The 17,916-nt window shown below is 34.8% G+C and overlaps 1 protein-coding gene across 5 annotated transcripts in view; it reads left to right on the top strand.

Annotated features, from left to right (window-relative positions):
- LOC111049077 (zinc finger protein 808) overlaps positions 1-17,916 on the top strand; it is an 88,540-nt gene that overhangs the window by 19,667 nt on the left and 50,957 nt on the right. For 2 of the 5 annotated variants that reach the window (XM_039426248.1, XM_039426249.1), the window contains exon 6: positions 1,854-4,409. The exons of the other annotated variants lie outside the window; for them this stretch is intronic. In XM_039426248.1, the coding sequence (XP_039282182.1) occupies positions 1,854-3,990 (2,137 nt within the window). In that variant the 3' untranslated portion in view covers positions 3,991-4,409. Of the gene's footprint in view, positions 1-1,853; positions 4,410-17,916 lie in introns of those variants that run through there. 5 annotated transcript variants of the gene reach the window in all.

The following is a 17,916-nucleotide window of genomic DNA, read 5'->3' as shown; positions in this document are numbered from 1 at the left end:
ATTATCAAGTAAATAATTGAAAACTTTTATTCACTGACTGAAGTACTTTCGATCGTCTAGCGATCATTTTCAACACTGTTGAAAACATAAAAAGTGTGTTAATACAAAGCAGCTCGGAATGGATCAAGAAACCATCACCTATAAAATAATTATGACACATTTTGATGAAAAGTTGATGTTGTCTAAGATTAGGTTATGAAATCACACATCACTGCTCCGCCACTTAATTTTCGGTTCAGGAATATATAATATACTCTTTATTTTCAAAATAGAGTATTTTGTTTTCTTATTGCTGTAATTATTGGAATGACTACTAGTTGAGTTGACATAATTAAACATGTCTTTTTATCAATTCTATGATGTCATATATATTCCCTATATTTTCTAAATTCAGTATTGTTTTCATATTGTTGAAATCAATGAAATGCAATATGTCTCAAAAGACCTTGTAAGTGATTCATCAATCAATCAATCAATCAATGTTGCATAATAATGCAGTTTATTGATTGTATGACAAAAATTATCAGTTTTGTATTAACAATTACCCATTATTTTTGTTCAATTTTGGCTAATAATAACGCCCCATATTAAATAGTTATGATGAAGAGAATGCTACAAGATATGGCATCACTGAAATACTAAGTTTGATTTAGCAAATATAAACAATAGGCTATATTATATAAAAATTCGACTGAGTCACTGTCAATAAACTTTATAATAATATATATATATATATATTCATATCAATATATTATATATTTTCAAGAATTTAAAAATTATGTTTGCAAACTCATACTGGATCAGGCGCCAAAATATCAAAATTCGGCAAGTTATGTGTTTATGGCTCCCAAAAGTTTCCTCCACCTTTATAATCAACCAACGGAGCGAGTGCATGGAAATCACTGTACTTAAACTCATCTACCGTCTCAAATCTCATTCTTGAGTAATTTCTACTCACTGCACAGAGTATGTTCGCTTGAATCTACTTGCCTCCTTCTGATATGAGTAATGAGTATCGGGTATCAGTAACTAAACCCCAAAATAAAGAGACCAGCTTCGAATATTGTGTTTATGTGATCATATTCTTTCATAAGATATATTCACTCCATGAGTAATTTGGCTCCTTCATATTTGAATTCTGTAATTGGAGTGATGAAAGTTATTGAATACATTTTGTTGAGTTTTAAGCTTTCTACAAAACGTAGATGTTAAAGGTGTTTGATTTTGGATTCAGTTTGAAAAATGTATTTGGCTCCTTCATATCTGAATTTTGTAATTGGAGTGATGAAAATTATTGAAGAAATTTTGTTGAGTGTTTAGCTTTCTACAAAATGTAGATGTTATAGGTGTTTGATTTTGGGTTCAGTTTAGAAATGTGTTGGCTTTGGGTGGTTTATTCCATAATAAAAGCTGATAACTTTAAATTAAATGAACAAATAATAATATAGACATAACCTTAAACTAACTTAACCTGATATACTTACCGGCAATCCTAGCCCGTATGCATATACTCGGTTTAAAAGGAGAAATGTCAGTAATTGTTAGTTTAAACCCCGTATGAAACATCATTATGATGAATGAAGCCATATCCAACAAGTAGACGTGGTTTAGCGTTAAACGTAGATGGTGTATATGGGCTCTTTGTATCCAAATAAACAATTTAAAAAACATTACTGCTTTGAAAACGAATTCAATGCTACATTTGAGCATTAGAAATTTCCCCTAAGAACCGTCAACTCGATAATTATCACTTCACGGTTGGAAGATGAAATTTTATTTGACAGTGTATTTTGCAGAGCGTTAAAGTAGAAGAGCGTTAAGTTGAAGGTAACGGTGGACAATTTGTTTTGCAGGTGTCTGACCCTGACCTTGTCCTCGTCACCACAGTCCTCGTCAACTCCAGCATTAAAAAGCACACTAGCAGTGAGAAGCGATGTAGATCAAATCTCTTCGTCAGACAATAAAGAGCCCTTATTTTGCATGTATTGCGGTCGACTGTTTGTGGCCGAACGTGAATTGTGGACCCACATAAACCAAGACCACCTCAACCTTCTAGTCAATGCATTCAACTGTGCCGAATGCCACCACACTTTTCAAACTGAATCCGAACTGAACGCCCATCTCAGTGCCCAGCCAGACACTAGTACCGGCAGTTGCGACATCGCTTGCAATTTGTGCCGCAAACAGTTTGCCAAGAAAGTGCAGCTGTACCAGCACACGTGCAGTATCCGAGAGTTGGTCGGATCAGGATTCTCATGCAACATCTGCGATAGCAAGTTCTCCAGACTTTTTTGCATACAATTTCACCTGGAAAGGCAGCATGGCATACCTGGCATCTCCAACTTGAGATGCATGTCTTGCGAAATCAAATTTAAATCAGTTTCCGATCTAGAAACTCATCGACTCGAAGAACATGGAGTTCCATTGAGTAATACTGAGGGTACGTCTGAAAAAATCCCTAATAAGAAAATTGGACCTGTTGTTACTTTAATTGGCAAGTGGTTCGATGGAGATGATGGTGACTGTAATAATGATGTTGATAAAAATGAGGATGATAAAAACCAGGATCATGACTATATAGTAATTAAAACAAATAAAAGTAGTGAAAAGAAGACAAAGGTGGAAATAATTTATGAAAGTGGTGATGAAGAAAGCGGTTCAGAAAGTAATAATACGTTGTATTGCTCCATATGTGACATGCATTTCAAAACAAAACCTCATTTGTTCAATCACTTCAAAAATGATCACACACCTGAGGAAGCGGAAGAAGATCCTATATTCTTAGCAATGAGGAACGATTACTTTTGTTCAATATGTTCTAAATATTATGCAAGGAAATGCAGCTTAGTAGATCATAAAGATAAGTTTCACAGTGTTGAAGCTACTGTTTGTTCTTTGTGCTCTGTCAAATTTGAAAACAAGCATGAACTGTTGACTCATTTGAAAACAGAACATACTATGGAAGAAGCGGAAAAAGATCCTCAATACCTGGTAATAAAGAATAGCTACTGCTGTGAAATTTGCTCTAAATACTATGCAAGAAAAACCAGCTTGCTGAAACATAATGAGAAATATCATAGACTTGAAAAGTTCAATTGTTCTTTGTGTTCAGGGAAGTTCGATAACAGGCATGATCTGTTCATTCATTTGCAAACAACACACACCCCTGAAGACGCCGAGAAAGATCCAGTCTACTGGTCAATGAAAAACAGCTTCTGTTGTGAGATATGTTCGAAATATTTTGCAAGAAAAGTTGGTTTAATGAAACATAACGAGAAATTCCATGGTCAACCATACGTAGTTAGAAAGAGGGGTGTCGGTAAAGATGATGAAGAAGAAAAGTTACTGAAGGTATGTGAGGTGCGATTGGACGATGGATTGATTGTGTACAAGTGCTCGTATTGTGATAAGAACATAATGACGAAGAGAGGCTTTGTGAGGCACGTGAGGATTCACACAGGCGATCGTCCATTCACGTGTCACGTGTGTGGCAAACAGTATCGATCCAACACCGACCTCTGCCGACATCTCAGGTGCGTTCACGATGGCATCAAGAACTACAGCTGCGACTTTTGCGGTCGTAGCTTTGCAAGCAAAGGCGCGCGCAACGATCATCGACGCATACACACTGGAGAACGGCCCTACGTGTGTCAGACCTGTAACAAATCGTTTCCAACGCCCAATTCCATCTACTTGCATCGGCGAACGCACACTAATTACTTTCCGCACAAGTGCACCAGTTGCGACAAGAGCTTTCGACGCAGACAACAGCTGACGCATCACATGCGCACGCATACGGGCGAGAAGCCGCACTCGTGTGACATCTGCGGAAAGAGCTTTGGTGTGAAGGACGAGGTGACCCGTCACCGCCTCACCCACTCCAAGGCCAAGCCTTTCCCCTGTCCCGTCTGCCACATGCGGTTCGGCCAGAAGCGATACCTCAGAAATCACATGAAGACTCATCATTCCGAAGGAGACCTTTCTTCCTAAACTCCATCGCACTATATTTTCATGTGCACGTTGAACTGTCGGTCCCGGCTGAAGTATGACTGTCATAAGGCTCATTGACGGCTTAAATCATATTCAGGCGAGGTGGAACTTCCGTCAGGAACTCTCCACCAATAAAAGCCATACGAATATTATTACTACACTTTCAAACCTTGACTTGTTAAAAATTATGCTTCTCTTATTCAAATATTGTTCATTCTTGGATTGTATGGTGAGAGATGTTGTGGTACTTCTCCATAATTGAAAGAATAAGACGTTGATGTTGTCAATACCACTATATTGAAAATCAATTTTAAATTAAAGAACCAGGTTTAATGGTAACACCTGCCGCCACATCTTCAGCTGAACTGATGTTGATTGTTATCAATACTATAATAAAGGAAAGAACTGGCTTATACACGTTATGGGATAGGAAATTTACGAATGACGGACGCATCATTACGTCTGAACTACTGGGCTGATCAACTTGAAATTTTGCTTATAGATTCTTGATTTACCGAAAATGGTTCTAGGTCTATTTTAAACTCTTCAAGATTCCACTCGGTCAAGTTTTAAATTAGACCCTTGCGGAGCACGGGTTACCTGCTATTCATCAATTATATCAACTTCAGTAAATAACAATCAACATCAGTTCAACTGAAGATGTGCCAAGAGTTGCCATGAAACCTGGTTCTGTAATTTGAACTGATTTTGAACAAATAGAATGGTATTGACAACATCAACGTCTATTACTTTTAATTGTTCATTCTATTTCAAAATTACTGGTTATTTTGGGAGGATCTCAGATCGGATTGATTTCAATTTTCTCTACCTATAAAAATAAGATAGAACATAACCGGTTCTATTCTATTATGTTTTAGGCATTTGCACACTCAAAGAAACTGAATTCAATCAGCTGGACTGAATTAAACTTGAAATGAACCACATTATAACGAACCAGACTTTATATGGATTTAATCCAGTTTTATATGAAATTAAGTTTGAACTGACACTGTGCATACGGCACTTGAAGGTAGAAGGGAGGGTTATGGATGTTAGGTTTTTGCTTTTAAATGGAATTATGTTCCATATATATATTTTTTTTCTATAGCTCTACAGCCCATTGTGGGCTTTGGCCTCCTCCACAACATTCCTCCAAACGTTTCTATCCATTATAAATCCTCTCCATCCTCTATAACCCATCCTTATCAAATCATCCCTTATCTCATCTTCCCATCGTATTCTTGGTCTGCCTTGTTTTTTTCTCGAGTGAAGCTTCTCTTTAAGCACTACACATGATGAGTCTACTCTGAATGTTCCACACATATATATATAGTGAAAATATAACCTATCTTTTGGAAATTTTAATATTTTTTAAATGTTGGAGTAAAGCAGTTTTGGGCTTCGCCTGTTGCTCGAGCCCAGTCATATAGATATAAATTATGATTTGTGATTTTATTGATGTTTGATATTAAATAATAACGATAAATAAATATTGATATTATTCGAAATGTTTTGATAATTTTAGATAATAAACACAAAAATAACGAAAAGTTTAAATACGGGAAAAAATTAATGTCACCCGTTATTTTTTTAATCGTGATAGCATCTTATTCAATAATTATTGATATTGAACTAGTTTATGAGTTTGAAACTTGAAATCTTACATCAGTAGGGGGTAATAATAATTTTTGCAAGGAAACTCTCGTGTTACTGTCGTTTCCGGCTGCTTGAAACAGTTAAATCTCTGAAACATTTTTAATTTGAATTTAAACTCAATTTACTGAAAGTATGATGAGTTTTGAATCAGTGTCCGTATCCAGTCTCCACATTCAGATGTGAATATTTTATCATTGTCTAGTCTTGGTTAATGTAACTAAAAGATCCCTTGTTCATTATTCCTTTATAGCCCTAGAATATAGAGTAATAGTAACAATAATAATTGATGGAGGCTCAAGAATTTTATTACAAATTCGACAGTTCTGGATGAATTCAGTAGGCCTACTTGAATATTATCACAACGATGGCTGTCGAAAACTAATTTTTTAATCAAATACGTCATATTTATCTGTTCGGGAGAATCCCAGTGCCATTAATCTGTCATTTTACAATTAAATAAAAACAATATTTTATTATAAATTATTTATTATTGATAGGTAGGCTTTGAAAATTTAGTTTGACAGCATTACTTACTTGGTTTGATGAGTCCGTACGCGGTCAATGCACTAACATGGGGAGGGTCTCAGTCCGTCAAGTTCTCAGTTCATCAAGTACCTATTCTGATAATTTCTTGAGATACTGAAAGAAATGGGAAGTTGAGTCATTCATTTTGTCAAGTTTGACACCAAGTTGCAAGTTATCGTTGCAGACTGATTCACTGCATGTCAGCTGCACACTAATTTAGAGACTAGTGAGAATGGGTTAGGGAGAAGCAGTTAATTAGATGCTAGAAGTTGGTTTAAGGGTTCGGTTTTTGCTTTCAACGGTCGCTCGCTTTCTCAAAAAAGTTTAATAAAATTCTAGCTTAAACCATCAGCTGAGTCAATTGAAACACATAATACCATACATTGATTGAACGGGCTCAAATAATAGTCAAACCGACTCTGGAGAAAGCGACCGTAAATGACAATATTCTGTTATTATTAAGAATTTTTGGATAGTTTCAGAATTAAACGTATGATGTCGAACTTATGGCCTTTTTAAAGAAGCAATTGAAACTGGTGCCTACCCGATCTGATTTTGATCAACTGAGAGCTTTATGAAGTGAATCTAACACCTAATATACTCTAGGATACTCTGCCTTTATGATTGAGGAACTCATAAGCTCAACATGACTTACAAATTCAGTAGCATGTCATGATACTGAATTTGTAAGTTATATTGGGCTTATGAGAAGATGATACTGAATGTAAGTTATATTCGGCTTATGAGATCCTCAAAAAAACCCTGACAAGTACATTGAAAATGAGGCTCAGTGTCTTGAAACGCGTCCGGACCTTACCCAAATTGTAACTACTGTTGTATAAAATTCAAATTCAATACTTATTAGATTCCCAATAGTTGGGATGAAAGCTTTGTAAGATAATGGTAATTGTGTCCCTGTTGGTGTTTAAATCCCGCAGATGTTGTTGTACTGTATTATAAAATTCGCTGTATTTTGAAGAATATAGTTTATTTTCAAATGTGAATCACTCTTTATTCATTCCTCTTATCATCTGAAAAAAACACAAGATAGTTTGTTAACTTCGAGCAAATGATTGGAGCTTTATGCTGTTTATCGAAACATTCATCATGAGAGAATACAAATATACAATGAAGAAGTTTCAGTCAATGCCGTATCAATTGGATGCTTTCTATTTGTGTCGAATTTTGTATTTGCTCTCAACTCATCTTTGATGTTTTATCATTCTGCAGTGGTTAGCTCCTCCAGTACTCCATTAATAATTAATATGCGTTGCTATTATGCGACAAGAAACAGTTAGGAAGTGGTGGGAGGGATTGTTTTTTATAATGACTCGTTCTTGGCACAGGGTCTCTGTTTATTCTGAAACTTTGGAGGAGCTATGACTGTTAGGCGTAATTATAGTCCTGTAGAAGAATCTTCTGCTTGAGATACTCACTGTGTTTATTTTGAGGAAACTAAGGAATAGGCCATAACTCTACACTGCCGTTGGGTAGGAAGGATAGGCCGTAACTGAACACTGCTTCTTTGGAAGGAAGGATGACTAAGCACTGCCCAGAGGGGGTCTCAGTTCCTCTCGATTTCAGTTTATCTAGTGCCTATTCGACCATTTCTTGAGAAACAGAAGCAAATAGGAAGTTCGGCTCTTGGAAAAACTGAAATTTCTAGATATGAAGACCCTTCAAACAGCTGATTGAGATCAACTGGAATCCAAGATGAAATGAAGCTCACCAGGCCGTCTAGCATTTCCCAACACCATAATGAAACGTAAAAAAATGTTACATCAAAGTCTATGGATTAGGCATTAGACTAATCACTAATCGATTTATAATATGGCATATGTTAGCTTGCTTATTAAAATTTATATAACATTTGTGTACCATTACTATTCACTAATTGACTGAAAATTTTCTGTTTTGGAAAATTACATTAATCATAACTTCTTCAGAGGACTGTTGAGGATTTTTTCTTCGTGAATTAGTTGAACTCTAATTTGGTTTTCAATATGACGCCTGTGTAATTGATAGTAGGTCAACAGTTTTGCATTTCTCTTTATGTATTTATTTATTCATGTATGTTTCTATGTATGTATCGATGCATGTTCCTCATTTATGGCGAAACGTGACAGTTGATTTACATTAAATTTGACAGGAATTTTCTTTTTTGAATTGCGCGTCGATGAATGTATAATGTTTTTTTTTTTGAAATTTAAAGATAATATAAAAGTAAAAGGAGATCTTCCTCATACGCCATTATTACCGTGAAAAGCAATCATATATAGAATTATTCATAATAAATCAGCTGTGGAGTGATGACGCATGCAATTGCTAATACAAAGTAACAATATTTTCTCTCGTTTTCAGTTTATCTAGTGCCTATTTCGACCATTTCTTGAGAAACAGAAGCAAATAGGAAGTTCGGCTCTTGGAAAAACTTAAATTTCTAGATATGAAGACCCTTCAAACAGCTGATTGAGATCAACTGGAATCCAAGATGACATGAAGCTCACCAGGCCGTCTAGCATTTCCCAACACCATAATGAAACGTAAAAAAATGTTACATCAAAGTCTATGGATTAGGCATTAGACTAATCACTAATCGATTTATAATATGGCATATGTTAGCTTGCTTATTAAAATTTATATAACATTTGTGTACCATTACTATTCACTAATTGACAGAAAATTTTCTGTTTTGGAAAATTACATTAATCATAACTTCTTCAGAGGACTGTTGAGGATTTTTTCTTCGTGAATTAGTTGAACTCTAATTTGGTTTTCAATATGACGCCTGTGTAATTGATAGTAGGTCAACAGTTTTGCATTTCTCTTTATGTATTTATTTATTCATGTATGTTTCTATGTATGTATCGATGCATGTTCCTCATTTATGGCGAAACGTGACAGTTGATTTTCATTAAATTTGACAGGAATTTTCTTTTTTGAATTGCGCGTCGATGAATGTATAATGTTTTTTTTTTGAAATTTAAAGATAATATAAAAGTAAAAGGAGTTCTTCCTCATACGCCATTATTACCGTGAAAAGCAATAATATATAGAATTATTCATAATAAATCAGCTGTGGAGTGATGACGCATGCAATTGCTAATACAAAGTAACAATATTTTCTCTCGACCTTTTTCTGCTTTCAACTCGGTATGTCCAGTTGCCAGTACGTCTTGTAGGAAATTACCTTTGATGATAGCAGTTGTTAACAACATATGATTAGCATTGTTGATACACCAACCCAAACAGCCATTAGCCATTTTCACATCGATATCTCGACAGGACAGGACAGAATTTACTCTGATGGACAGTATTAGAGGAGGCTGTGGTTAATAACTGCGCGAGGTCTACTGTTCACAGAACTACTAGTTATGGAAGCGTTCTATATTAAAGAAATGGGAATTTTGAAGATATCTGGAATTGTTGATTCAAATTCAATGGACTTGGGGCAGAAAAAAAAGTTGAATCAATTTTCACCGACTACTCTTATGAGAGCTGTCTTCAATCCTCAACCCAGTGTCCCACTAGAGAAAAACTTTGGAATTGGCTGCACAGTTTCATATAGTTTCAACAAATTATATATAATTTATGATTTATGTTTTAAAGGTACTTATTTAAAAATTGAAATGGAACATTTGGTTTCAGGATTGTGGTGGTGAAAAATGATAATAATCAAGAGCAGTTGATTTCATTCGCCTTGAATATGAATATCAATGACAAGACTTTGGAACTATCTAGTAGTTTACCAGCAAACTCTATTGTGGAAGAATATGAAAGTGTCATCATTGAAGTAGTGAAGAGTATAATTGACAATTATGGATTGGATGATGATACATTGACTATTAAATACATTTGCACTTCAGAAAAGCCTGATGGTAATGAAATTGACAGTGATACTGGTTTCAATGAAACGAAAAGACAGTTAGAAATAAATAATTATGAATTGAGTGGTGATGATGATACATTGGCTAATGAATTTAACAGGAATTCAGAAAAGCCAAACGGCATTAAAATTGATACTGATTTGAATGCTACAAAAATTGATAAAGAAGCTAAAAAAATGGCGTTAGCTGCTAATGGACAGAGCTACTATTGTAAAGAGTGTAATTTGAGGTACAGACTCAGACATAATTTCGAGGCGCACATGAATGAACATAAATCCGCAGATGCAACCTCTAAAGTTGATGGAGGTAAGAGTTCATCAGACTTGCCACTAAGGAAAAGTATTCACAATGAGCCAGTTGATGAGAATACTTCAAATTTGAAAATACCTCGAGAACGTCCTGTGAAACGTCTGTGCTGTAAACTGTGCAACAAGCAGTTAACTACGACATCTGGCTTGCTTTATCACATGCGACATGTGCATGGAGGCTTAAAGCAGCACGCATGCGACATTTGTGGCAGATGCTTTTCGAGCAAAGGACCACTCAAAGAGCACAGACGCATTCACACTGGTGAGAAGCCATACACGTGTCATTTGTGCGGCAAGTCACACCGCACCCAAGGCATTCTAGCTATGCACCTCAAATATCACAGCAATGTACGCCCATATGTTTGCCCCATCTGCAAAAAGAGTTACATATACTCCGGTGAGCTGAAAAGGCACAGTGTCATTCACACGGGAGAGAAGAACTTTGTATGTGACACTTGTGGCAAAAGATTTACTTATAACCGAGACATGAAGAGACATATGTTGACCCACAATGAAGTGAAATACTACCAGTGTCATATTTGCTCATCAATATTCAATCAGAGACGCTATTTGAGAGATCATTTGCTTAAAAAGCATCATCTTGATAAAAGTGCGCTTTCGTCAATTATGCGGAATGTCAAGGTAAAATCTGAACCAGGGCCTGTTGTTGCAAACAGTTCAGAGAATGAATGTGAAAGTGAAACGACAGTGCATCAAACTGAAGAGGTCAGAGTCAACGAAACTGAACCGGCTTTGCAAGTTTTGGAAAAATGTGGAAAATTAATAGCAATTGAATGAAACCAATTCGGTTGGTCAGTGTTCAAACTCGCAATCAAAAATTAATGTAAGCTCAAAAATCTCATTTCATCTTGAGCAGCTCTGGATTTATTTAGTAGGCCTTCTAAAATAATATCACAATACACAATAACGGTTTCAAAACTTTTTTAATCAAGTATAGTCTTCAGCTTTTTGAGTTTCTTAATGCCTATTATTCTGTCATTTTACAATTGACTGAAAACATTTTTATCATTTTTAATTATTCATCACAAATTTACACTGGAAATGAGACCCAGTGCCTTAAAATGCATACAACTTGTAACGACTTTGGATATGATTGGAATGTAATATGTATTGGATTATTCAATGGTTGGGATGAAGACTTTATAAGATGATAATTATTGTTTCCCAATTATTTTTTTTACATTGTTGTATTATAATGTATGCTGTATTTTGAAGAATAAATATTTTTTTAATGCGACTTACTATTTCACTCATTCCTCTTATAATCTAGAAAAACACAGGATGAATTGTTAATATTTTAACAAATTAATGTATATGGATTAAGGCTTTATGTTGTCAATCAAACCATTCATTATGAGTAAATTGGAATATACAATGAAGTTTCAATCAACACAGCATCCATCAATTGGATGTTTTTTTAATTTTGTCGATTTTTATTTGCTATCATATTTGACAACTTTCTCAATGGATTAAGGTATTAGGCCAATCACTAATTAATTTTTTTACAGAATATGTTTTCCTGCTTATTAAATTTTTTGTACTATTCAATAATTTTCCATCTGTATTCAATAATTCATTGACAATTTTCTGTTTGAATCTTCAAAATTCAACCTAAAGCGCAAACATATATTGCAAAATAATATTAATCCCAATTTTCTTCAGAGGATTTTAATAAAGGATTAAAAAATGTGCTTTTCATTAATTATTGGTGAAACTCTTATTTGGTTTCCAATATGATTCTTGTGGAAATGATAGTAGTAAACTATTTATGTTAAGAGTAAAATATGAAAGCTTTTTTAAGATTTATGGAATACTTGATTCAATTTCAAGGGATTTTCGGCAGTATGTTGACTATAATCTGTTAAGAAAGGTGTTTTCAATCTCGGTTCTCCAATAGAAATAAGCTTTGGAATGGATAGCTCAGTAACTTTGTATATGGTTTCAACACTTCATATGCGGCTTAAAATTTCTGTTTCAAAGGTACTTGATTTAGAAATTTATATAGAACATTTGCTTTCAGGATTATGGTGATGAGAAATGATATTAATAGAATGCAGTTGATTTCATTTGTCTTGTCTATGAATGAAAATGACAAGACCTTGGAACTATGGAGTACTTTACCAGTGGAAGGAAATGGAAATGTCATCAATGATGTAGTGAAGCATGTCAGAGACAATTATGAATTGAATGATGATGACATGTTGACTGTTGAATTCAACTGCACTTCAGAAAAGCCCAATGGTAGTAAAATTGATAGTGACACTGATTTTGATGCTTCAAAAATTGATAAGGAAGCTAGAAGGTTGAGGTTAGTTACTTCTGGACAGAGCTATCATTGTAAAGAGAGTAGTTTGAGGCATAATTTCGAGGCACACATGAATGTTAATAAATCCACAAATGAAACCTCTAAAGATATTGAAGATGAGAGTTCATCAGAATTGCCACCAAAGAAAAATATTTACAGTAAGTCAGATGTAGATGCAATTGATGAGAAATCTTCAGATTCAAAAATAATTAAAAAACGTCCTGTGAAAGTTGTGTGGTGTAAACTGTGTAACAAGAAGTTGAGATCGAGAAGCTTACAGTATCACATGACACACGTGCATGAAGATGTGATAAAGCACGCGTGTAACATCTGTGGTAAATGCTTTGCAGACAAAATAGATATGGAAGAGCACAGACGTATCCACACGAATGAGAGGCGATTTACATGCCATGTCTGTGGCAAGTCAGTCCAAACCAATGCTATCCTAGTTATACACCTCAAATCTCACAGTGATGAACGCCCATATGAATGCCCAATCTGCCACAATACATACAAATACTCGCATCACTTCAAAAAGCACTACACCGTTCACACTGGAGAGAAGAACTTTGTATGTGACAAATGTGGCAAGAGATTCAGTTGTAGCACGGGTATGAAGAGGCATATGTTAATTCACAATGGCTTGAAACCCTATCAGTGTCATATATGCTATTCAATGTTTAATCAAAGACGCTATTTGAAACAACATTTGGTAGGAAAGCATCGTCTTGATAGAAATATGGTTTTGACAATTGTGCGGAATGTCAAGGCACAAACTCAGTCGGGGCCTGTTTCAGAGAATGAGAGTGAAAGTGAAATGACAGAGCATCAAACTGAAGAGCCCAGAATCAACGAAACTGAGTAGGCTTTGGACGGCTTAAAAAATGTGGAAACCAATGAAAGCCAATGTGTTAAATCACACATTGTTCAAGCTTCGATTTAAAAAATTATGAGAAACATTTACAAGTAAAATTCTATAGTGTTAGTGTTTTGAAATGGCGTTGCTTAGGTTCAGACAAAATTTTAAACCAGATCCCTCCAACCTCCTTTTTTCCACTGACAATAGTTACCTGTACTCGTGAAATTTTAATTTAACTAATTATTATGTATTCTTGTATGTAGACAAACATTCCTAAAGAATGTACTTACTAAAATTAAAATTGGAAAATCTAATGAAAAGCCAGTCGCTCACTAGTATTGAATCTTCCTGTTCTTCATAATGCAAATCATATGCAATTTGGAGAATAGAACCTTTCTAAGGGTGGGTTTCACCAAATTCACTCTACATTCTGCTGAACGAACACATCAACACTTGATCCGATTGTCTTCATGAAATTTAAATGAATTGGGAGATTCACATTAGACATTCAGCATTAATTGGATGGGAAGCGGCGAATTTGTTTGTAAAAATGCTGGCAGTTTCAAGTGAAACTCATCATAGCTGTTATTAGGCCGGCCACTAATGAAACTGAAGGTTTGTCAAGCATGCTTTTACAAACGTTTTGTGTCTTGAATGAAATGCTTCAAGCAAAAACCACAGTCTGAATTTGAGATTAGGTTTTTAATTTCTCAATTCTTTGTTATTTATTTTTTCTCCACTGATCTATTTGAGCTTAAATTATTTTTCTATAATTTTAGTTTGTGATTTTTCAGTGGTTTATTCATTGTTATTGGTGGCTGATTTTATGTTAGAAAACTGCTATCAAAGTAGCTGTTTTCGCAAAAAGCTTGGACAAGCATGGTGGAACATAAATGCTTTCATAACATTGAATGCAATGAATATTGCATCAGCGATCAAATAATTTCAATAAAAAATATCCATTTTTTTGTTGCGTATTCAACCCTATAATACTTTCTCTTATGCAAGAATACTAAATAGAAATATACATTTTTCACTCAGGAAATATATCATATCATTGGTGGCCGCCCTTATTTTATTGGTTTGAGAATTGCTCAATGTTGGCAAGGAATCTTCACCAGAATATCTTGAGCAATGAAACTTGAGACTTGTTCAATAAAACTACCGGTATATCTTTCAAGTAATTTCTATTGATCAATAATGGCCTTGGTGATTTTGACTTTTGAGTTTCAACTGCTATTTGATATAGACCTGTGACTTGGCACATCGACTTAGCCGGTCAAATCACACGATTTTAGTAGCCGGTTGACTTTGCCTCTGCACGAAATAAACATGTCTGGAAAACGACAATATGAATTGTTTTGTCGATAGTCATTGTTGAAGTTGAAATCAAAATTAAGTCAAAGAGCTCATGTGTCGCTGATTCTCCTACACAATCTCATAATATTTTTGGCAGACCTTGTGATCATTTTCATACGGGTGTTGTTTTCAAAAATTCACGAAACCAGTTTCCTCAAATTTGTTCAAATCTGAACACATGAGAACTAATTAGACACCTGTAGCTTCAACTAGACGAACATAATCTGCTGTCAAAGTTAGCAAGTCACTAATGAAAGACTCTATTGATGTCGTTATGAAAAGTTGGAATTCCAAGGTTTCTGAGATTCTTATCTTACTTTTTGAATTGAAAAGAACTTTTGACACTGACTTTATTTTGTGTGACCACTCATATGAGAAGTGTACTCAATCTAGTTTTTTACTAGAGGAAAGCTTTCACATGGGCTGCACAGCTACGGTATTTCTATGAGGATCCAACTTTTCATTATGTGGTTCATCATTTCTGTTTTAAAGGCACTTGATTCAAAAAAATTGAAATAGAAAATTTGGTTTCAGGATTGTGGTGGTGAGAAATGATATTAATCAAAAGCAGTTGATCTCATTCGTCTTGAATATGAATGAAAATGACAAGACCTTGGAACTGTGGAGTACTTTACAAGAAGTAAATGCAAGTGTCATCAATGATGTAGTGAAGCATGTCAGAGACAATTATGAATTGAATGATGATGATACATTGGCTGTTGAATTTAATGTTATTAAAAGTGGAAGTGATTCTGATTTGAATGCAACACAAATTGATAAGGAAGATGAACAATTTGGCTTAGCTGCTACTGAACAGAACTACCATTGTAAAGAGTGTAATTTGAGGTATAGACACAGACATAATTATGAGGCGCACATGAATGCACATAGATCCGAAAGTAAAGACTCTGAAGATATTGAAGGTAAGAGTTCATTAGACTTGCCACCAGATGTCGATCCAACTGTAAAGAAATCTTTGAAAAGGAAAAAAAACCGTCCTGCAACAATTTTGTACTGTGAACTATGCAACAAGCAGTTGGCTTCAAGACGTAGCTTAGAGAATCACATGAGAAACGTACATGAAGGCCTGAGACAGCACATGTGTGACATTTGTGGTAAATGCTTCGCGGACAGGTTCACAGTGATTGCGCACCGCCGCATCCACACTGGTGAGAAGCCATATACATGTCATGTCTGTAACAAGACGTTTCGCACCAATGGTATTCTATATTATCACCTCAAAACTCACAGCAATGACCGCCCATATGCTTGCTCCTTCTGCAACAAGACCTACAAATACTCGAATATGCTGAAAAGGCACCGCACCGTCCACACTGGAGAGAAGAAGTTTTCATGTAACACGTGTGGCAAGAGATTCAGTCGTAGCGTGGGTGTGAAGAAGCATATGTTGATCCACACTGGCTTGAAACCATACCAGTGTCATATATGCCATTCAATGTTTAATCAGAGACGCTATTTGAAACAACATTTGCTGGGGAAGCATCGTCTTCATAGAACTACAGTGTTGTCAATTGTGCGCAATGTCAAGGCACAAACTCAGTCAGGGCCAGTTGTTTCAAAGAGCGAAAGTGAAAGTGAAACGACAGTGTATAAAACTGAAGATGCCATTGTCAACAAAACTGAACAGGCTTTGCAAGTTTTGGAAAATTGTGGAGACCAATCAAAAGAAAACGAACAACACCAATATGTTGAATAATGCATTGTTTGTTTAACCTCTGATTGAGTTATTCATAATATTGATGGATGCTCAAGAATTTCATCAAATTTTTGAATGGTTTAATCAATAGGCTTACTATAATAATATCAAACAATGGCTATTCCAAATATTTTAAATCTAGAATTAATCCTTATTGAATACAGTATATTTTCCAGGAGACTCCCAATGCCTATCAATCTGTCATTCTACAATTGAATGATAACAAGTGAAATACTATCAACTATTTATCATTAAGGTTTGAATTATCAATAGGTAGCCTATGTAATTTCCCTTCTACAGCATTACTTACAGTTACTGTATTTGATTTACTTCAAATACTGTATTTGATAAGTCTGGACACGTTCAATGCACTAAGATACCTCTATAATTCATGATTCAGTAAGTCTATAGTGAAATTCACGTTATAATGGCAGTATTTTCTATCCTTGCCTATCATTCGACAAAGCAGATAGCGCTATCCTTTTCTAGCTCTGCAACGTTGTCAGATGTGTAACAATGTAAAAATATAATTAATGAGCAAAATATTCAATCTCAATTATGGAAATTTATTATTTAGTTATTGAAAAATATATTTTATTGACGAATAAAATATATTGTGTAAAATACATAATAATATACCGGTAATCTGAATATTACATCAGATATACCGGCCTTAGCTATCCTCTATAGAATGCAGTGGCAAGGCAGAGAATCGGAAACACTGTTCTCTTATCTTTCTCCACTGCCATTATAACGTGGACCTCACTATAGTAAGTACAACTTACAAATACAGTATCTATCAAGGACAACACCAGTAGATAGATACTGTATCTCTGACAAATTACACTGGAAATGAGACCCAGTACCTTGAAATGCATACAAACTTTATACATAAATAATAATAGAAATCTAAGTAACCTTTTTCAAATTGTTTAGTCACATTTCTTTAGTGACTAAACAATTTTAAAAAGGGTACTTTTATTTATATTTTTATTTAAGTTCAAGAGTAGCCCTAAAGAAAAAAGACAATTTGAATACTTTATACAACTTGTTATTACTACTGTAATGTTGTATAATTGGAATTGGTATGATGTACCGTATTAGATTCTTTACTTTGAAAACTTTGTAGGATATATTATTCTTGTGTATGTGTTGATTTTTTCATCCCACAAACATTATTGAATTATAACGTATGCTTTATTTTGAAGAATATAATTCCATTTACAACTGCAAGTTACTCTTTACTCATTCCTATTGTAATCTAGAAAAACACAGAATAGTTTGTTAAC

Source organism: Nilaparvata lugens, chromosome 4, assembly GCF_014356525.2.
Source record: "Nilaparvata lugens isolate BPH chromosome 4, ASM1435652v1, whole genome shotgun sequence".
NCBI lineage: Eukaryota > Metazoa > Arthropoda > Insecta > Hemiptera > Delphacidae > Nilaparvata > Nilaparvata lugens.
The sequence above is the reverse complement of the archived record's forward strand: the minus strand, read 5'-3'. Positions and strand labels throughout refer to the sequence as shown.